This window comes from Ammospiza nelsoni, chromosome 2 (assembly GCF_027579445.1).
Source record: "Ammospiza nelsoni isolate bAmmNel1 chromosome 2, bAmmNel1.pri, whole genome shotgun sequence".
In the NCBI taxonomy this organism is placed as follows: Eukaryota; Metazoa; Chordata; class Aves; order Passeriformes; family Passerellidae; genus Ammospiza; species Ammospiza nelsoni.
Genome location: NC_080634.1, coordinates 43,030,429 through 43,052,967, shown reverse-complemented (window position 1 = coordinate 43,052,967; position 22,539 = coordinate 43,030,429). Strand labels below are relative to the sequence as shown.

Here is a 22,539-nt window from a genome sequence, read left to right as displayed (position 1 = left end):
ACACTAGTGCACATATAAACATCTACAGCTCAGGTAGGTTTTTAGGTGTTATCCTCAAATGGGAGAGATTTCCTATAAATCATCTTTGTTCATCAGCCTCACATGGTTGCCTCAGATGATCTTAAACATCCCATGTGTCACTAGATACCTTTGCTTCTAAGAAACTAAAGACTCAGATCAATGATTTTATTTTATAGGTAAAGAATTGCAAGAATATTGTTTTTCTGGTAGTGAATAGCAGAGTTAAAGAGCATTGCTTTCATCATCACAATTTCAAATAAAAGTGTAACCTTACCTGAAAAAGATGGAACTCTGATCTGGGGACTTGCAGTCCCATCCCCTCCTTCACTGACTGCACAGACCTCAATGATGTAGACTCCAACATCAGGAAGAAGCACCACTGCAGAGGTTTTTTGTGTCTCTATAACTTGGCTATTGCTCTGGCCCTCTTGCCGAAATAACACCTGTGGTAGGTAAAGTAGATAGCAGTCACAGTGGTCATTCAAACTCTGTACCAGACATTTTGTGTAGATAACACAGTCATTGCAGTATTAACTGTTTCCTGCTTTCATTAGGGATTTACTCACATTGCATTTGAACAGACTTTGCTTTTACTCTTCCCTTTCTGCAGTGGCTTCAAAACAATAATAGCAAAATATTATAGAGATTCATGAATGTGAAAGGACATAGATTATGACCTAGACCAAAGACAGAGGACTTACCCTCTTTAGCATTAGGTGTTGTACAACTTTATCCCCCAAAATTTTATTTGGAGTTCCATTTGATTCAAATTCTTAGCCCAAAGTTCATGTTGATATTCACTTTTTTGGGTCAAGAACGCAACTTCAAATGTAAGGAAAATAGCCTGAATAATGTATTTACTGTGTTTACCTTAGCTGGCTAAATCAACTGACAACAGCTCAGATCTGCCCCTGCATTTCCTCTGAAACTCAATACAAATTTATGGCATGTGGGAGGAAAGCAAGTCAGCACGTAGCTGTCTTTTTGGTATTTCTGCATAAAAGTTTCTGTTCCCAGAGAAAATTGAAAAGGTCAGAGAGGTGTGAAAAAGCAAAGAAGTCAACTCTACTGTTTCAGAATATCAACTATTTTGATAAAGGTTAAGACAGTTTCTGGTTTATTTGAACCATTTTATACTTTCTCAGTGATATTGCCTGATGTGTCAGAGGAGATATGAGAATGCAGTCTATAGAAATGATTTGGTATGGGCTCCAAAAAAACCCAGACTCCACATTTCTTTAAAAACACTGAAATCATTCTACTTTTATTCAAGGTATTGCAGTGAATTCTGATTTTATGACTTGTTATGTAAGTGTTAATCTGGATTTTATTCTTTAAAACTTGAAAACTTTAAATCCCAGGTATTACCATCACTGCTGTTGACCATCACTAACATGATCACAAAACAAACTGAAGTACTTGTGTTTCTGCTAAAAAAATATTAATTTTAATGTAAATTAAAGATATCTCATTATTCTGCATTTTTCTAAATCCTACTGCAAACACAGTTGAAATGAAGAGGTATTAGGAATTTCATTGCAGTCTGATATTATTAATAGCCACTGCTGACTCAGAGAGGATGGACTGACCCTCTGAGATACAGGGGAGTCAGATAGAGTTTGGCATTTGAAAATCACAACCCAAAAATAAGTTGGTACATTTCTCTGATTTTAATTTTATTTATTGCTTCTCACAGTGAAAGCTGTTTGGAGACAGTCTGTAGAGAATGTTTCATTTGCACAGAGAAACAAGAAAGGGAAAAAGGCCAACAAAGAAGAGGAGCAATTGCTTGGAAGAGAGAAAGGTGAGCCAGGAAAGGGAAACACTAACCTTGTATCCCATTACATCAGATTCATTAGCTAGAGGTCTGACTGGCTCCCACCCAAGAGACACATGTGAGCCATCCTGTATCCACATAATATTGCCTGGTGCTTGGCTGGGAGCTGAGGAAAAAAAGAACATGTACATATATATTTTTTTATACTTAGTTTCTTCTTTAAAAACAAAAGAAAATATTTTAATTTTTCATTATATTTAAAACTAGTAGTGTTATCAGGCTTCCCACCCTAGATGGAACACTTAAGATTTTTTTTCATCAGTACTGTAATTTGGTAGATTATAGCGTATTTATTCCACCCACCCCATAAATTCCACAAAGCTTATGGACTTGAGCTTTTTTTCTCTCCCTTTGTACAAAATGCCTTGTTTTCTAGGAAATTAACCTTTGTTATGGGTGCAAAGTCATTTGAATTAATTTCTAAACATCAAAGCAAAGCCATGAATCAAACCTATGCGATTCCTGATCATTATACACTCCTAATAAATAACAACCTAAGGGAACAGAGGTTGCTCCCTGCTTTCCTCCTTTTAACAAAGGTACTGAGATTACTTACGGGATTTTTTGGTTGCTGCGTGCACAGCAGTGCTAGGCGGTCCATACCCTGCAGCATTGTATGCCCTCACTGTTAGGTGGTATAATGTGTTTCCTTCCAATCCTGTCAGGAGGATGGATGACTCATTTCCCTCTGTTTTGACCTTTTCTGCTGCTTCCTCCTGCTGCATGTCCTTCCAGTAACCAACCTGCCAACAAGCAACCAAACGAAGGATTAATATATGCATGTGGCAAGCTCATATATATTGCCTGATGCTTGTGCTTGTTACCCTGTGGAAGGTATTTTTGCCATTTATGCCTTTTTCTGATCATCAGACCCCGTTAAGCATATGGGATTTGCAGCTTGACCTCAAGCCATTCAGTGCTCTCTTCTCCAAAACGGCAAAACGTGGAATATTGTGGTGTAACCTGGAGCACATGGAATAGCTGTGTACTGGCACAAGAGCAGGTTACTATAAGACAGAAGAGGAGAGGGTCAACTTTGTCAGGGAGAACTCATCATTGAAGGACATCATTGAAGGAGAACTCATCCTCTGGTAGATCACCAGAATAGTTGTGTTCACCCTGGAAAACTCTGGCTGCATCAGTTTAGTGTTGTGAGCAATATTCTCTTCCTGGCCTGGTGCAACTCAGATCCAGGAGATTTCTTATCAGTCAAATGAACAGGCAATTGCAGAACAAGGATGGAAATATTTCAATCATTTGAAAAATCCAAACAGAAGAAATAGAAGGAAATTGATTCAGTTTTAGTTCTTGGATATAAAGAGGTTTCTGGTAAATTAAGCTTTGATAGTATGTTCATGCTCTTCATTTTCAGACATAAAATGAACCTCTAAATGATCTTTGGTGGTTATTCTCTAGTATCTCTAAATTTATCATTATCTCAAAGAGGTTATAAAGCTGAGCTGAGAATTTGGCGATTCCTTTTCCTAAGGGACCAAGCACTTCCAGGCTGTAACTAAAGAAAATGTATGTAAGTGAGATACAAAAGTAAGGCAATTCTCATGGGGCCCTATTTTGCCTAATAGGAGATGTCACTTAAATGCCATTCAAAGAACTATACTCAGTTTACTGTTATTCATGCTGAGACCTTATTGCTTTTCTTCTACATTTTGATCTTTTTTGTGAAGCTGGTTATTCCTTAATAAGTTATTTACATTGTATTGGGAATAACATTTGCTCTGAGGAAAAAAAAGGTCAGAGACAAGAGAGAACTCTTGAGAATCTTTCCCAGGAAATGGTGAACCCAAAAAACCCCAAGGGGTTCACAGGAAAACAAGACCAATGAGCACAGTGCTGACCTTTTATAATTGCATTAGGACTTCCATAAAAAAAAGATCTGGTTGCAAAAATATACATTTGAGGTCCTACCTTCACTTGACAAAAGTGCGTCTGTTAACTTTGATTGAGGCTATATTAATTTGTGTCAGCTCACAGTCCACTCTTTCAACTGTAAAATTCAAGTATTTGTATTTTGTGTGTATGCCTGCATTATCTCATGTTAAAATGCTGTTGCTTTAATTCTTAGATCAGTTACAGCTCAGTTCACAGCTGCAGTCACCACTTGGTCTGAAATAAGTGTGATTCACTGAGGTATTTTGCTGGATGAATACTTGGCCAAAGCTACTGATATCTGAAATAACACCTATTCAGAGTCACTTTTCTTTTCTTCAAAAGAAAATGGAATCAATAACCATTTATTCACATCCTATTATGGAATCTCCAATGTTATTATCTCTTGGGCAGTCAGATTCCTTTCATTTTACTTGTGATGCATCTTTACAAATTTTGTGTCACGATGGTGAGAACTGCACAATATTGAGCACTGTATGAACAGGCAGTGAGGGTAACATGTGTCCTGGAGACCCTATCATCCAGACACTGCAGTCTGCTGAGGATCCACCAAGAAAAGGGTCAGAAAGGAAAAGAGAGGTGATTAAGCTTGCGCAGGTGAACAGTAGCAGGGGTGGAAATGCAACTGATGTTTTTCTCCTTTTTCTAGAAGGCCGGGAGCAAAATTACAAGTAGCTGTGTTTATTCACAGGACACATCATGTCTCATGTCTCTAATGAGATGTTCATTAATTAAGTTTGATCTCTTTTTTTTTTTGGGGGGGGGGGGTAACATACACATCCATTTGTTGATGACCAAAGGAAATAAAAGAAGAAGTAGTTATAAAACAAAAACTTTCCAATGATTGTTGACTGAGGTAGACAGTGTGGGGATTTACATTGATTTGGATTGAAATGAAGATATTTCTGATGTTTAAAAGTGAGAGACATATATCTTAAAATAGAGGGTTTGCTAATTTACACTTCTCTGCATTTGCTGGTTCTTTTTGAAATCTTCTTTTCTGTGACCTTAGTTTAAACTTCTTAGAAGGGATCTATAACACTGAACAGGTTTTCATTAATGATAACAGTGAATATTGATAATAGTATGAGGCATAAATCATAAAAAGTAGCCCATATTTGAAAACTGAAAGAAAAAGGGGAGAAGAAAACATTTTTAGTCTGTTTAATACATTCTGGTTTGCAAGGTTTTATATTTTTTCTGGACTTTCTGTTGTTTTTTGCCGAAGAAAGTAAACTTTGATACCTGATTTCCAGAGACCCATCCCTTTGAGTTGGACAGGAGCAACCTGCTTTGCTCTTATCATGGGTTGATCAATAATTAAAAGCAAATCTTGGTAAAAAAAAAAAAATCTGTCTAAAATTCTTCTGCCTCTGATATTTGCAGACCATTTCCTTGAAGTTTTAAGTTAAAAAGCATCTTAAATGATACCACTCTTATCCCTCAGTTGGTTTCTAGGTTATAAGTCTTTGTCATAACTTAATTGGATCTAAGTACAGGTCATCTTCACTAAAAGCAGTAAAATCAGTGTTACTGGCTGGCTATTCTTTCTGCTGACCACAGAAAATTAAAGCTACAAATTAAGCATATCAAGAGTCTAAATTAAGTAGAATTTCTGTCTTGCTTTTCCAGGCTACGGTTAAAATATCCATATGCTCTTTTTAAATTACCTCAAGGTGTACTTCACTAAATAAAATAAACAAACAAAAAAATCAAGAACCATGCAGATAAAATTATCTGTTCTATTATAGAAACAGACAAAGTGCAACTAAGAAGCAGCAAAATATTGAATATTTCTCCTTGAAATGCCATAGTATGGTTTTATTTAATAAATAATATAATAAACCAAGTTATTATGTCAAGTAATCCTCTCTGAAAATGGCACTCAATATTTTTTTTCATCTTTTATGTTTTTGTTATTTTTGGATTTTGTTTATTTGTTTTCTTCAAGTTGATCTTTTGATTGCATTAACCAAACTCCTATCCCTTAGAGGAACTCCAGCAAAAAAGACATGAGATTTTTCATTTATGCTTAAGTATTAGCCTTGTCTTTCTGGAAAAGAAAAAAGAAACCCAAAATATCTCTTCCAGTCAGTAATTCTTTCTGTTTTCATTTCTTACCAGTAGTGAACAAAAAAGAAAATATTGCCTTGGGCTCAAATAGATTTTATAACCTTCAGCTTATAGATTCCAAACAATAAGTATGAACAACACACTATATTTTTCCACAATTCTGACAAAGTTTTTGAGCTGCTTCTACTTTATCAGAGTGTAGCTGGCATATATTTAGTAAGGTCGGGTGGACAGCTGACAAACCTGTACTGAAGGCAGGAATAATATGTGCTTTGGAAGATGCAAATGAGGGCAGCAAACCTTGCATAAAACTCATGTGACATAACAGTTAACACTGCCTTTCAAGGATGACAATGTGAAATTGGACAGGTTCCTTTGCCTTTCATTACTCCTTAGTACAAAGTGCAAGCAGGGCCACAGTGAAAGTGGGTCACTGTGAACTCATCCACGTTTAGTAAATATTCTGTCACTTTGGCTGATTAAAGCACAAACATTCAAGTGTTAAGAAAATAGCTGTCCCTTTTATAATGCTGTTGCCAAAAGGCCAGCAATGTGAAGACTGTGTAGGAGGTTGTCACTGCTATGATGACCACAGCCAGAATACGAATTGAGACATGAAAGCAAAGTGGCTAGTCAGATTGCTCTGCATACAGATTGAACCAAAGGCAACCCTTTACTTGTGTCCCACAATAATTCTACATTAGGAAACAAATAAAAAACTGAAAAAAAAAGATAATTCATCCTTTTATCAAAATTACTGTATTTCTGTGCAATATCTCTTTGTTGTTTGTGCATTAAAGGAGTACTACAGGCTTTTTTTTCCCACTGCAGTGAGCAAATGATGAACTTTAAGAATTGGTTTTGAAATTAAGTTTTCCCACAAGTGAAAGAAATTCTTAAGAAAAAAATAATATGGAGAACATAAAGCTATTCTGTACTTCTGGGTGGTTTTTTGGGGGTGGATTTTAGCCCTACATGGACTCCTTTGCATTGTGCACTGTGGGGTGCTTTGAAGACAGACTGTCAGTATGTTAGGAAAATTGGGCTGATAGTGTGGACCTAGTGTACTAAAATGAATATTGTAATGCACTGGCTTACTGTACTGATTCTATAACTCATTACCTCCTTTTTGATGAAATCCTTCCCAAAAATGGAATTGAAAAGATCTAGCAATATCATCCTTAGAAGTTATTCTCTCCTGCTGGATTGTGCATTTACTTTTATGTTTACTGAGTAAGTGCTGTGCTGATTGTAATCATTCCAGTGAGGATGGAGGAGAGTAAATTATTCCATGGAAGATTCGTCTGCCAGAAAGTGGGCAGAGGAATTCTGGCTAAATGAGCAAAGTGGAAAGAGCAGGATGGGTTTGGGTAGGATGGGGAGGAAAAAAATACCCTCATCTCCCCAGATAAAAGAAGTACCTTAAAAGGTATTGCTACTTAGGAGGCTCCTCTAATTCCTTCATGGGAGGAGGTAAAAGGGAGCAGTGAATTTTTTTTTATACTTCATTTTTTTTGTTAGGCCAATTGGCTTGAAATATTTACTCTGTAATCTTCATGCTATAATCCTAAAATTGGTATACAGCAGAGTGAGGAGCCAAATTATTAGTCAGGTTCACTGTTAGTAACTTCTCCTGCATTAATCGGCATTTTCAGAATTGTACCTGAGAAATCTGTGAGAGACATAGAGATTGTAGAGACATAGAGACATTGTACCAAACAGTATTGCTGTTTGGGTCAGAGTATGCCAAACTCCAAAAGTTTTGCACTTTCCAAGTGCAGAGGACCACCTCTGACACAAAGCAAGCCCACTGCCCTCCCTGTAAGAGCCATCTATTGCTGGACACCTCTGTAGAGCTAAGGGAAGTGTTATGTGACAAGCAAGTAAATGCAAAATCCATTCACATTATGAAAGGATAAGCTTCTAGGGAAATAAATTTCAATTTCAGAGAGAAAATCTATTTTTTGTTTTAAAATATGTAATGCAAAGTTAATAGAAGATTTTGAGAATCATTTTGTTCGATGGAATGAGGATAAGAGTGAAAACAGTAGGTATAATTTAAAAATATTAAGATAGCTGAGGAAAAAAAAACAAACCAGACACCTTTCTGAAAAGAAAAAAGACAAGGTGCAGCAAGTAAGTTATTACAAATGATAAAAGACTGGTCTCAAGATTGAAGTCAGCTTAGTAACAAGTGGAACACTTCAACATGGAGAGGAACAGTATTTGCAAGATGAATATCATGTCTATCAGATACTGTTTTGCTCTCTTTATAAATGGTATGTTTAAAGGTAAAATGGTCAAATATAACTTTTTCTGCATGAAGCAAGCTATGTGCAAAGGAACAGAAACATATTTAATGTAAGGCAGAAACAGGAGAAAAGAACAATGAAAGAAAACTGACAGAGGGTTAGCAGAGTTCAGCATGCAGATGTAGAAGAGAAAAAGACCTGAATAAATACTAGACCTGAGGAGACACACCAAAGTCACAGCCCATTTGCACAGTGCTAGATATTAATAGAGATATTGCAATCCAGTACATCAGGATAGGCTACAGAAACAGATATAAAAAAATATTAACTGCCTGCATCTGAGCTATGAGGTAAATGTGCTGCTCTGGTTGTGGCTGGCCAGCCAGAGGCTGAGCTGGAGAAGGTGCGGGCTCTGGGGCTGCCCAGACACCTCCATTTCTTTCCTAAGGCTCTTGGTGACTGTCACCAGCCCCTGTTGTTGCCTAGACGTGCTACCAGGGAGACACCCTGTGCTAGGAGATTATTCTTTGACACCCACATGATTGGTGTCTACCTCAGACCTACATGTTTACTCTCTTTTCCATGTTACTGGAGAAAATCAGGAATGAGTCAGCACTGTCTAAAGGTCTAAAGCAGGACAAATAGCCTGCATCCCAAAATCAGTTAATTTGGTTTAGCTAGACTATTTAATGAGGACCAGCACAGCCTGATGCACTAGGTCAGGGTGGGTTATGGTGGTGGCCCAAAAGAATAGACAGGTGTACTGCTAGATCTGGTCTGTTCCTGGAGGTTTGGATTGTAAACTGTATCCAAAGGTGCAGGGAGGTCCCTTGCCAGGGCTGGTTCACTCTCCCAGGTCAGGAAGTGCTGTCTCTAAGCAGTGTTTTATTTAAGGACTGTGCCGCTGCTGCTTCCCTCCTGACATCCTGTCGTTACTGTCTGCCCAGCAGATGTCCCTCGGCCACTGTGGGATGAGAGCACATGGATGCAGAGGCTCTCTCCTTTCTCTGTGCTGATTGCCGTCAGTAAATAACAAGTTTGAACTGGTCGCTCAGAGCTGGAAACAGTCAATACCTAATTTTCCCCAGCCTGTGAATGATGCATGCTGGGTCACTTGCAGTTCTTTCAGCTCTTTCTGAAGTGACAAAGAGATGTTATAAGAACTGGTGTTGAACAGTTTTCAAGCACAAATAAATAAAAAAATGTTCCGGTGCTACAGCTGTGACCGTTGTTCCACAGCCAGGGGTACGTATGCTAAAGCAAGAATAATTCCCATTGAAGTTTCACTACTGCACATGTTAACAGAATGCAACACTCTCAAAAGCAACAAGACTTCTCATTATAATATTCTGTGTTCATACCTCAAATCCCTGTGGTCTTCCTAGACTTTCTTTAATATGTTTCCACGCAACAAGAATCTCTGATACAGACAAACTCGTAGCTTTGACATCGATGGGAGCAGCAGTGGGTTCTGTATTAAGAAAAATTGAAACAATAAACCTCCACTGTAACAGCTTGTATTTATCAAAAACACTCTGCCTGAAACTGTCATTTACTTCCTTTATTCTACCTTAATACTCTCAAGAAGGTATGACACTTAGGGGGAACATGAAAAACTGAACAAGATGAAGAGATTATTGTTGTTGTATTTCTTTATTTGTGTCATGCTACATCAATATCTCATCACTGATGACGGGTGCAGCAAACCGCAAACGAATCTCTTGTCTGCAATTCTTTAAAAAAGCTTTAATATTTGTAAATGTATCCCTTGTCTCCACACACCCCTTTCATAGCCCTAACTGCAGCAGCAAACAGAGCATTCATGCTATTTCTGGCTTTTTAGTGCCATTCTGTCAGCTCAGGATGAGCAATGCCTTGCTGGGGTGCTCAGTCAGTCCTGCCCTGGGGCAACACTGAGAGGAAGCGATACCCAGCACTGTAGTGAAATGCTGTGTGAAAGATACTTTTTTAAAGACTATGTTATTATGTCCTTGAAGTCACGGGCACCAGTGTTTGGGATGTGCCACCTTCTCTCTGCTGTGCAGCATTTACTGTTTTAGGCCTTGTGTGCACATTTTTATGAAGACACCAAGACCTAATGTCCGTCCCCCTGATTACCTGCGTTTGTTTCCATTGGCCTTCTGTCTGTGCTGCTATCTCCATGCTACCCATATAACACTCTGCAGTCCTGACCTCCTGATTATCTGGAACAGAGGGTTCTTCCTGTCCTCCAGCCTGGCTGGGTGCCTTTTGGTGGTGCTGGGGCATGGCCAGGATGCTCACAGGAGGCTGTGAGATGCTTTACACACCACACTTGCCCAGCAGTGTTGTCACAGGTGTGTTTGCCTTTGTACTTTGACATCAATGAACGCTTTATAGAGGCCCAGTTTCTTTCAGTGGTTGGGAAGTTGAGTAAATGTCCCCAGATATTTGCCATTACAGGCTACTGAGCACGCCACCACTCAGTTGTATCACCTGTTACAATAGTGACAAGTGTCCAAAAATTGTGTTGTATGAAACTGGGACATGAGTCAAGGAAATCTTGTGAGTAGTTTGCTTTATTACCTAAATACAACTGAAAGCTTTCTTGAAGACAAGCTGTGGAAGCAAAGCTTCTACATATACTGTGCAGCACACAATAAGGCATTTCTCCACCTTTCTGGTGTAGTTCACTTAGTAAAAATGTGAATTCACATTCCCCTCTAGTCACAGAACCTGTGATTTCTTCCTTGGCCTAATGTTCCTCATTACATTTCTAATGTGTTGATCTGTTCCTGAAGGGCAGGCAGAGGTCTTGGTTTAATGTCACAGGGAGACACATCAAAGAGCTTTATGAAAAATGGGGTTTTGGGGACTTGTTTAACAGGGTTGCAGAAAAGCAGAGAGCCTGAGATAAAATTACATATTTTTCTCAGTGATCAAACCATCTAATATGTAAGATATCTAATATCAATGTTGACTCATTAACTACTCTCCTTTCTCTGCAGCTGTTGCTCTGGCACTGCTGACCTACAAATATTTTTGACACAGCTCATACAAATTTTTCATCCTTTTTGATGTCAGACTTTTAATGCTTGTTACACTTTTTTGATCTCTTTTTAAATTTATGTCTCAAGAAAAGAAGTCAATCTGATGTGATACGAAGTGGTGTTTGCTGTTTGCCAGCAATGAGTATCACTAATAAGTGTAAAATATGTTTGGAACTTTTTAGGTAATAAAGAATAAAAAAAAATATGTTAAGGAATAGGAGAAATGATCTTTTGAATTCAATACTGAAAGAATTGCACTATGAAGAAATATATTGCTCGTAATATCATTTTCTGTTCAACAGTTACATCCTGCTTTCCATTTTATGTACTACTAAGATTTGTGTGGCAAAAGCTATTTTCTAGTTTTTGTATTATTGAAGCAATTACCTTGTTGTCAGAAAAGATTGCAGTGGTATAAATAATTTGAGATGTACACAAAATGTTGGTTGGCAGACTTTACATTTTCTATAAATGCAGGAATCATTTTCTCTTCACAGCATTCATGAGGAATGGTTTATACATTGCTTGAATAGAAACATAGAATATTTTCTGATATTTTTAAAAAATGTTTTCAATAAATGGAGCAGAATAAGTTTGGATTTTTTTTTATGTGAAGAAAATGTATTTCTCACATATTCAGAAATAATTCACTGCAGTTTCACTGATATTAGGCGCTGAGAGTTGTGTTCAGCAAAACAACAGAAATTATCTATTTGGGAATAAGATATAGCATGACTGTCTAAAAAATTTTTGGAGCCTAAATAGCATTTTTTATTGATTCAGATATGATGAGGACCATATAATTTCTGGTGATATAATACAGTCTGTGGTTCACTCCAATGCCATGCTTTATTCTCTGTGTCTAAAACTAATGATAAGTTTGATAGGTTCATTAGCTTTTTCTATTATGGTCACTGATGCTATAAATCATATTATTTTCTTCACCTATGTTAAACCTATAGGTGTCTACCTATGGTCATACTTCCTGAAAAAAGAAAAAAGTCCATCTTTAAGAGTCTCTTTAATAGTCCCTTCTTTGAATTAAAGATGCAGTACAACAAATTCTCATAAGGATATGTGCAATATCCATGAAACACTGTCTTTCCCTGTGCTGCATGACACTTTAAAGAAACATGATCAATATGTAGGTTTTTTGGGATGGCTGTAAAATGGCAGGACAAACATTTGTACAAATTTCATTTCTAATGTTCAGAGAGGGAATACTGAATTTTGACACTAGGAAGTAAAGAAAAGAATCAGTTACTAGCCCTTAGTGTCTACTACCTGTTTATGACTGCAAGCTGATCTGTTTTCCTGAAATATCCATCCTTAAGGATTTCCACATGAAGTCCAAGAGCCTAAGCAAATTTATGTTGTTTTCATTCTTCTGTGGAGCAGAGCCTCAGCCAGGACTACTCAACCAATCACTTCATACCTGTTCAGTTCTTATTTTGATTCCAAAAAGAATTTTTACAAAGTAGTCTTATTCAAAATTCAAGCCCTTATTTGAAGATAAGAACCTCAGTCTGAGCAATTGCATTATGGCTGCAGGCAGTTCCTCATAGTTGAGATTTTGGGATTTCAGCCAGGATCTATTTCTGTGATAATGCCTCTCTGTGGAAAAATCCACAAGAGATACATCAGAAGGAAAACCAGGAAAAGTCATCCCTCTCATGTCAACCTATAAGTAAAGAAAGTGCTAGTATCTGCTTCCTTGCTAGAAATAGCCACATAGACTATCTTGCAAATCAGAGAACCTTTAGTGAACATTTTCCATTCTGAGAAATGGGGGACTCCACCAGATCTGCAGTGAAATGTCTGTCTGCAAGATATAGAACTCTCTCCAGAATCTTGTGCTTAAAAGGGGAAAAATATCCAATTTCCTCAATAGCAGAAACAAGATTACTGTTTCCAGGACAGACCTTTGGAATTATCACTTTTCCACAAGTCCTTTCCATTTTCACCTTCTCTCTGACCAGCGTCTTTGCAGAAGACAAAACAGAGGAAAAATTAGAAGAATATTGGAATGAGCTACAAGTGAAGACCTCTGCCCTGAATATTTTTGATTTAGTGCTGAAATACTCTTTCTTGTTGGGTAGAACTTCTGAAGTATTACCGCGCCTGAGTGGGTCGCAGCTGGTGAGAGAGAGACGGTGAATCTTGTTTCTTGAATCAGAAGGCTTGATTTATTAAGATATTATATATAATACATTATTACTGTACTAAATAGAATATAGAGAAAGGTTTGCAGAGCAGCTAGGCTAGCTAGGAATAGATAGAAAGAATCTATAACAAAGTTGTGTTCAAGGACTCAGTCCCCTAGCTTGCACTGGTGATTGGCCCTTAATTATAAACAAAGAAAATGAGCCAATCAAGGTGCGTCCCATTACATTCCACAGCAGCTGATAATAATTGTTTACCTTGTCTTCCGAGGCCTCTGGCCTCCAGAAGACACAGAAATCCGAAAGAAAGGATTTCTGTGGAGAAATGTCTGCGACATCTCACCTTTCTAAATTGTATAAAATAAAAGAAAAATGCTGATGTGGAATGAACAGGAAATTTCTTCACCTATAAAATATAGGATACTAATAAATCACTAAAACAATGCTACAGTATAAGGAAAATGCAAGAAACAATGCGAAGAGAATTCAAGTCCATGCAGCTGAGTTTCAGGAACAGTCCATCAGCTGAAGTTGTTTCTTTTGGACATCTGAGAGTCCTTTTTGTCCTGAAACAGCATAACACAATTTTAAACAATTTAAAACAATTTGAACAGTTTTCAGAATGTCCTTTTCTGGCCCTTCAGTGCTTCAGCACTTCAGAGCTGCTGCCCGCTATTTTCAATCTTTTTTATTTAATTTTTTTTTTTTTTGGATCGAAAAGCAAAAGAGCAGCAGCCGAGCAGAGCAGTGCCAGAGAAGGAAAGGCCCTGGGGGCCCTGGCACATGCTGGACCAGGAACCCCAAAACTGGCTCACAAAGGGGGACCAGGACCAGTAGGAGAAACCAGAACCCCCAGAAACATCAGGAGGCCACGCAGTGGGCCCGGCCCAGGAACTTTCTGAGCCCAACGGCCCAGGCCAAACCCATAAGGCAGGCTGTGCATTTCCACAGGCCTGAACCCTGCTGCCAGCACAATGGTAGCACGGGCAGTGAGACGCTTCCTTTCCCCAAAACCACTGAGGCATGCCAGCAGCAGGGAAATAGAAGCCTTCCCCAGCAATCCCATCTGGGGTCTGGAAATGTTTGTTTCCCACAGCAACACGGCACCACCCCCACTGGGCTGGGGACCAAAGGCAGGGCTCTCGGGATCCACCTGCCCCCCCATGCTACTAGGACGCAGGAGAGGCGGCAGAGATGGGAGCCGCCATGGGACAGCAACCAAAACACCACCCCCCAAACCGCCGCTGATCTTAAAAACTGGCAGCTGGACTGCCGCAAGAGTCAGCTGGCGGGCAGCCCCCGCTCCACTGAAGGAGAGACCAGCCTCCGGGGCCGCTTCCTGGGGCGGGCCCGGGGCTGGCAGGCCGGCCATGGGGGGTGCCGGGCCGGGGTGGGGGCCCGCGAGGCTGTGGCTGACGCTGGGGCTGGCCTGGAACACGACAGTGGCTCTGGCCGCGGAGGAGCCGGCCAAGGAGGGAATCATGCTGATCGTAAGATCAGACGCGGGCTGCTCCGAGGGTCCCGCAGGTTCAGCACCGTTTTCTGCTGCTGACTCTGGGACTGTCTCGGCTTGAGGCGGTGGGGATGTGCGGGAACACACTGCCGCCGCGTCCCCCGGCCCTGAAAGCGGTGGCAGGCACGGCACGGGGCCGGCGTCGTCCCCAGCCGCTGACTCCAGGGTCCTCTGCGGAGGCGCAGTCGCAGTCTCCGTCGCAGCGCAAACAGGCAGCAGTGGAGCCGGGAGAAGCGGCGGCGCATCGCTGTTGCTTAGCAACAGGTCAATCGCCGGAAGTGCTGTCTCTTCTGCCTTCTCCGACACAGGCTCTGGCAGGGGCGGGGAGGCCGGTGAAACCGCGGGCGGGACCGCCTGGAGAGGCGGAGACGGGATCTCCTGGAGTGACGGCTCTAGCAGGGCCGTGGAGGAGACCTCGGAGACCGGTGCCGCCCCCATGTCTGAAGGCAGAGTCTGAGAGGCCGGCACTGGCTTGAGCGGCCACTCCCATCCCCCCGGAGAGAGAGAAGGGGGGGGAGGAGAAGGCTCCATCTGAGCATGCTCCGGAGCAAGAGTAAAAAAAACTTCTTCGCGCCGTGAAGTTTCAGCCCCCCCCGCCGCGAAGCGGGGGGGGGGAAAGCCCAAAGTCATCACCCACCGGCTCTTCTGCCAAGGGGGGTGGAAACGGCGCCTGGCCATAACAATTAGAAATCCATTGAAAAGACGCTGCTCTGCGTCTCAAAACTGGGAAAAGCTTTATAAATGCTGGGTAGATAGAAGGCAACACGCGTCCCTGACTGTAGACGCGCTGGAAAATCGAGTCCATGCACTCCCAGAGAAAAACATCTAAAGCATACAGGACGTCAGTAAAAAAACCCAAAAAGCTTTGCCCATCTAAAGAATTTATAGAGATCTGTTAATGACAAAAAGAAACCGTCTTCCCTGCACCAATGTTTCCAGAGGGCAGTGAGCTTCTCCTCTGAAGGGGAGAACTGAATCTCTTCTGGCAAGGCATGTGTCTGCCAAATGAACAGCCACAAGCTACGAAGGGCTGGTTCATCAGGGATAGAAAAGCCCACATTACCTTCTGAAAGAGTCCAGCTTGCTCTGGCCAGCTCCACAGGTCTGCTACTCTTTTCCATCATCTTTCCTGATGGTTTTCCAGAAGAAGGTTCTGTTGTGGTCAGCCTTGGCTGTGAACTCTGTCCAAATCAGGATCTTCAGTTCTTCAGCTCCTGGCTTGAATCCACTTTTGTGGTCACTTCAAAGCAACCATCAAATGCTACGCATACAGGATTTTTACCGAGTGCAGCAATTTGCTCCTCTGGTCTTATCAGATTAATTTCTGCTCTGACATGTCGGATCACCAGATATTACTGCTCTGACACGTCGGGTCACCAGATATTAACGCACCTGAGTGGGCGCTGCTGGTGAGAGAGAGATGGTGAATCTTGTTTCTTGAATCAGAAGGCTTGATTTATTAAGATATGATATAATACATTATAACTATGCTAATAAGAATATAGAGAGAGGTTTGCAGAGCAGCTAGGCTAGGCTATGAATAGATAGAAAGAGTCCTACAACAAAGCTGTGGCCAAGGACTGAGTCCCTGGCTTACACTTTGTGATTGGCCCTTAATTATAAACAAAGAAAATGAGCCAATCAAGGTGCGTCCCACTACATTCCACAGCAGCTGATAATAATTGTTTACCTTGTCTTCCGAGGCCTCTGGCCTCCAGAAGACACAGAAATCCGAAAGAAAGGATTTCTGTGGAGAAATGTCTGCGACACTGAAGCCTTCTCCTGCACACTTTCTCACAGTGTACATCCTGCTGTGACTCTCCATTCCCTGTGGAATAACCCAGATTTATTACACAGCAGAATGTCACCTGGGAATAAGGAGCTGCCTTATTCCACAAAGAATTTACCAGAGGAGTGTTGCCATCTGCCAAATGGTTTGTTTCCATCAAGTGACATGGTAAAAAGAGTTACCCTCAGGATGTGAGGGGGGGACGTGCCCATTATATTTATTGCACATCTGCTTCCCAGGGGGCTAGTGCCAATGATCATAGTGATAATAAACTCCTGCATGGCAGGGCTGTGTTTTCATTCCTTAAAAAGTCATTGGAGACAGCTCTAGCTGAGCTTTCACATGATCTCTGCAGACAGATTCTCTGGCAGAATCAGGTAAAAACCCTCTGTAGTTTACAGCTAATCTGCCAATTAGTTTTCAGGTTCACCTAAACCCCAAGCAGCTCAACTTTAGCTATGAAATGAATCACAGGACTTAAAGAATTTAAGATTTTAATTAAAGACATTGAGGCTGTATTCAAAGGTGTGTAATTGCATATTACTTCCTCTCAATGAAAAAAAAATAGCAACTTATTTATCTAAATATGGAGACACAAAACTGCAGGGGCTTATGTATGGTCCTTTGCCTTTTGGATAACTGAGAGTTTTGGATCTCCATTGGCTCGATGAATTACCCCAAATCCATACAAAGCAAGAACAAAATCTCTGTGCAGTATCATTGCATCTTGTATGTATTACAGATGTGCATCTGGGGTCCCTCAGGAGGTTTTAAACATTAAGTGTGAGAGTCTTCAGGCTTTAACCTGTATCGCTCAGGGCTTTCTATTTCCTATATAGGAGTTTTTAGTAGTGTTCACTATTCCCTTTATCAAAATTATAGATCTTTCAATTGTTGTGAAGATAATTCTGTCAATGCCTGAAGGAGAAATTAGATACTGAAATGAACAGAACTGATCCTGTATCACCCATTACGGCAACCATTTACCAAAAAATCCTTTATAAAAGGCCTAACTCATCTTGAAACCAGTTGGGTTCTCAGAAACTTGTTTCTATTTCCTTTTATATTCTCATCTATTTCCATAGTGTAGAGTACTCTAATTCCTATTTATCCTTGTGCTTTTAGGCTGCATCTATACTTGTAAACTAAATGGAGACAAACAGCTATCTGTGGCATTACACTGTTGGCATCATCCATGTTGACTCTGGGCAATTTGTGCTGCCTCAGGACGTGATAGTTTTATCAGAGTAAGGCCTTCATGCAAATTAAAACATTTGAGTCTATCTTATGTGAAATTTCTACCCCATCTCCATGAGTAGAAGAACAGATTAAATTTTATTTATGGTACATTTGAATAGCAAATTCTGCATTGTTGAATTTAGAAAGGATTGACTTTCTGACAATTGGCAATACCAGAAAATTTCACTACAGATATAAAAATTTTCACTTTCATGTTCTTATTAGCTATTCTGTCTATAAAAATCTTATTTATTTAAAATAAATGATAAAGTTTTTAATTATTGTTTACCATTCCTTAATTATATTTAATATAAATTCCTTACTTCAATTATTCATGCCTTATATACTTTCCCAACTTAAAAAAAAAAAGAACCTATGAACCTTAATTTTTTATCTATACTTGTGTTATTTTTATCCTTTCCATTACTTGGATTGCATTATGTATGTTTTTTACTTATTCTGATTATCTTTTAGAGGGTACATCTATAGATCCTCAGATGTAATGTCTTGTCAGAAATATACCATTTCTTGCAGAATAAACTTCAAATATCTGTTAAACGTTTCACTTAGAGACATTCCAAAACACTGTTATTTTTAGTTTCATCAGTTAATTCCAGTTAATAAAATAATTTTCTGCTTTTTAATGATGATGTGTACCACTGTTATTTGTTATGATCAGCTTTTCTATAGTGTCTTAATTATTCATCAGAACAAGTCTATTGTACTGTTATTCCTTCTCACTTAGTCCATACTAGATAAAGAATCTGCTAATTTGCACAGTCAGAACATAAGGTCATTAGTCTTTACTAATTAGTTTTTACTATCCAAACTGCTCTGAACAGCTAAACTTGCTGATAAATAACAACATTCTTTAGTATTTTTGAACAATTAGTAATGTCTTTTTCAGCATCCAAATTGATCAGGGTAATGAGTAATTGACCTCTAGCTTGACTTCCAGCTTTTGTAATTGACCTTTTCCAAAATTACATGGAACCCAAGGTTATTCTGCTTTATCCAAACACTGATTTTTTATTTGCCAATACATTATCACATCATCAGCATGTTATAACATCCAACTTCTTACTTTTATTTTGTCCTTCTTGTGTAGCTCATACTTTGTCTAAAGAAAGCCAGCCTGGCCATCACTGTTATCAGCACAGCCTTTTCCATCTTCTTACCATCATACCTTCACACTTGTATTTCCTTCTCCATTGCTATATTTGTGATCTCTCCAGTTTTCAGTTTCCAGTGAATTAAAGCCACACACAGAGGTTGCAGATAGTTTTCCCTGATACTGAAAGCCTGATTAGTAATTTTGGAATTCTTAGCACCTTGGTATTTAGGTGAAATGTAGTCATCGATAAAAAGAGGATGAATAAATGTTTATGTTGTAACAAACAGTGCTAACATTATTTTTGTTCATTGCTTTATGTTCAGTGTCTAGTGCCTTTACAATGTATTTTTTCTTCTGTGGATAAAATTCCTCTGTACCTGCACTGAATTTCAGTGCTGTTTTAGTATTTCCTAGCAAGAATCTGATACCTTATTTTCCTGACAGAAAGTATGGTCAGAAGATTTCTCTCTGTTTTGTTCATGATCCTTTTCAGCCTCAGGCCTGCACATGGCAACCTTTCTCCTGGCAGGTAGCCTAATTTGCTGTGCCCTCATGTCTCTTTCTCTTACTAAAGTTTTCCTTTATGTAAAGTTCAGGCTCATCCTTTCCTGCTGCTGGAAATGCCTACTGTCTCCTTTTGTTCTGTCTTCTTACTGAGGTAATTGTGCATCTTTTTTCTATCCTGCATCGTCTGAGCATCATCCTCATTTCCTCTTCAGAACTGCTTCCTGATTCCCATCATCCCTTTAACACCACTACATGTGACCTCTATTTCCTTCTTTCCTTGCTTTATTTCCTTTCCTATGTTTTCCAGGAAAGGCTCTTCCTTCAAACTTCCCTACTGAATAAAGATACCTTTTCCAGAGAATCACACATATATTTGCTTTGCTTTTTTCCATGGGTTATATGTCTAGTTTTGTACAACCTTTTTGACTGATTCTCCATTCTATTCTCTATTCTTCCATTACATTCATCTGCACTTTTAGGTCCTGGGCAGTCTTTCCCATGAACTATATTCTGATGATGATTTTTATAAAGTCAAAAGTCTGGTGAAGGAGGAAAAAGATCTTAAAGTATCTATGACCAGGTAGAATTTCTTGCCCCTTCAACTTTGGGTCACCACTGTTGCTGTTGATGTTTTAGTGACCATTGTTGTAATTCTGTCTTCTAAGTACCTGTTGGGTCAATGTCCAGGTGGAGGCTGGTGACAAGTGGTGTCCATCAGGGCTCTGCCTTGGGACCAGTGTCCTTCAATAGGTTTATCAATGACATGGACAGTGAGATCAAGGGCACCCACAGCAAGTTTGCAGATGACAGCAAGCTGAGTGCTGCAGCTGACACACCTGAAGGAGAGGATGCCATCCAGGACCTGGGCAAGCTGTAGAAGGGGGTCTGAAGGAACCTTTTGAGGTTTAACAAGGCCGGGTACAATGTTCTGTACCTCAGCTGGGGCAGTCTTAAACACTGAGTGGGAAAAGAACTAATTGAGAGCAGCCATAAAGAGAGGACCTTGTGAGTTGCCATGGATGAAAAGCTGAACATGAGCTCTCACCGTGCACTCACAGCCTAAAAAGCCAATCATAACCTGGGCTGCGTCCAAAGCAGTGTGGGCAGCAGAGCGAGGGAGGGGACTCTGCCCCTCTGCTCTGCTCTGCTCTGCTCTGCTAAGACCCCACCTGCAGTGCTGCATCAACTCTGGGGTCTTCATCACAATAAAGACCTGGAGCTGCTTTAGCAGATCCAGAGGAGGGACATGAAGTTGATCAGAGGGCTGGAGCGCTTCTCCAGACCAGCTGAGAGAGTTGAGGTTGTTCAGCCTGGAGAAGAGAAGGTCCCAGTGAGAATGTCTAGTAATCTTCCTGTACTTAAAGGAGGCTTATATAAGAGGCAGAGATAATTTATACTGGCACAAAGTAACAGGATAAGGGGGAATGGATTTAAACTGAAGGAGGAGAAATTTAGAGTAGTTGTTAGAAATAAATAACTGTGAGGTTAGTGAGACCCTGGAACAAGATGCCCAGAGAAGATGTGAATGCCCACTCCCTGAAAGTGTTCAAGGCCCGGTTGGATGGGACTTTGAGCAACTTTTTTAGTGGAATGTTCTCTGCCAACAGCAGTGTGTTAAAATTGATGATAATTAAGGTCCCTTCCAACCCAGTTCATTCTCTGATTCTATTATATGATCTGACTTAACAGACAGAAAAACATTAGCCATTCTATTTACTTCTGAAAAAGTGCTCAGTGTTTTTGTCAAATTTCTGAGTTCTTTTACTTAGAAAGCAATGTTTTAAACCTTTTGCCCCAGGCAGAGTCACTATGCAATCAGAGGGCAGTCTATTGTGTTCAGTGAGGGAACACCTTACTCAACACCACCTACCAAGTTGCTTGCTTAAGAGCAACTCAGAGCTATCACCAAAGGGCTCGGAATACGAATCACAGAATATGATGTCATAGTCATACAGAAGATGGAGATGCATTCATTCTTAATAAAAGTGAGATTTCTTCATGGTTCAGAATCTGTCCCATGAAAACGGTTTTTTTCCAGTGTGCTAATAAAAAGCAACATGATCAAGGGTACCTAGACTTCCTTAGGCAAATTTGTTACATCATTAAACAATTGTAGATCCATTTGTAGATGTGGGAAAACTTGTAATATGTAACATAAAGCCTTAATATGTAATAATTTTATCCTATTGCTTTCTCTAGATATTTACTGAGTGAATTGGATGTGTAATGAAAAGCATGTAAGCTAAGGCTTTGCTGGATCACCCCTAGGACCATAATACTGTCAATTGTTATTTAATATCTACTGTTCAATAGAAATCCTTGAAAAATTGTGCCTTCAGTTGTTTAGCTCCCTAGGCATGACAGTCCATACCTCTTTCAAAACCAGTTCCCCATTTTCATAGCAAACTACAATGTCTATTGTCCTCAACCTTCATATTGCCCCGAATTTAGCTGTAAAACTCTGTTTCATTGCTCCTTTAAATTCTCAGTAAATTACCTTGTTTTTTTCTGAAGGAAAGATTTTTATAAAATAATTTTGTACTGTAATGTCACAGCATCCCATATCTTTCCGGAAATATGTCTTGCAAAATATTTAGGCCCATAGAATTTCTCATGTGCAGACACATACAGAGACTGAATTAGCAAAGCTAAAATGGATAAATACTTTCAAGTTACTGACTTCAAATCAGAAAAGCTGGTTTTTAGAGAAAGTTAATTTTAATATTCTATTAAGACCATTTTTAAAGCTCATATTTTAAAAGAACTGATAGAAAAGATTGTTTATCTATTACTAATTATTCTATTTCCAGTTTGTCCAAATAACAAGCAAAGGTATAAGGAATCATTATTAACATTCAGCATTCAGGTTCTGTTAAAATAGATTTTCCCGCTAAAAAAAAAAAGTGTTTGTCTCCCTTCCTTTGCAAAACTTTATTTGCAAAGAACTTTCTGCTTAGAGTGTGAAATTATTAAAAATATAAACATCACCATTGACCTCACAGTATCCATTTTCATTGGTGAACAGGAAAGTCAGCTGTACAATTTTCAACTTGTACTGTGCAATTTTTACATTTTAAAATGTAATTGTTTTATAA

The 22,539-nt window shown here is 39.6% G+C and overlaps 1 protein-coding gene across 1 annotated transcript in view; it reads right to left on the bottom strand.

Moving 5' to 3' along the window:
- CNTN5 (contactin 5) overlaps positions 1–22,539 on the bottom strand; it is a 616,731-nt gene that overhangs the window by 4,087 nt on the left and 590,105 nt on the right. The window contains exons 22-25 of the mRNA XM_059466383.1: positions 9,453–9,562; positions 2,415–2,601; positions 1,852–1,964; positions 296–464 (exon numbers count right to left, since the gene is read on the bottom strand). Coding sequence (XP_059322366.1) covers positions 296–464; positions 1,852–1,964; positions 2,415–2,601; positions 9,453–9,562 — 579 coding nt within the window. The remainder of the gene's footprint in view (positions 1–295; positions 465–1,851; positions 1,965–2,414; positions 2,602–9,452; positions 9,563–22,539) is intronic.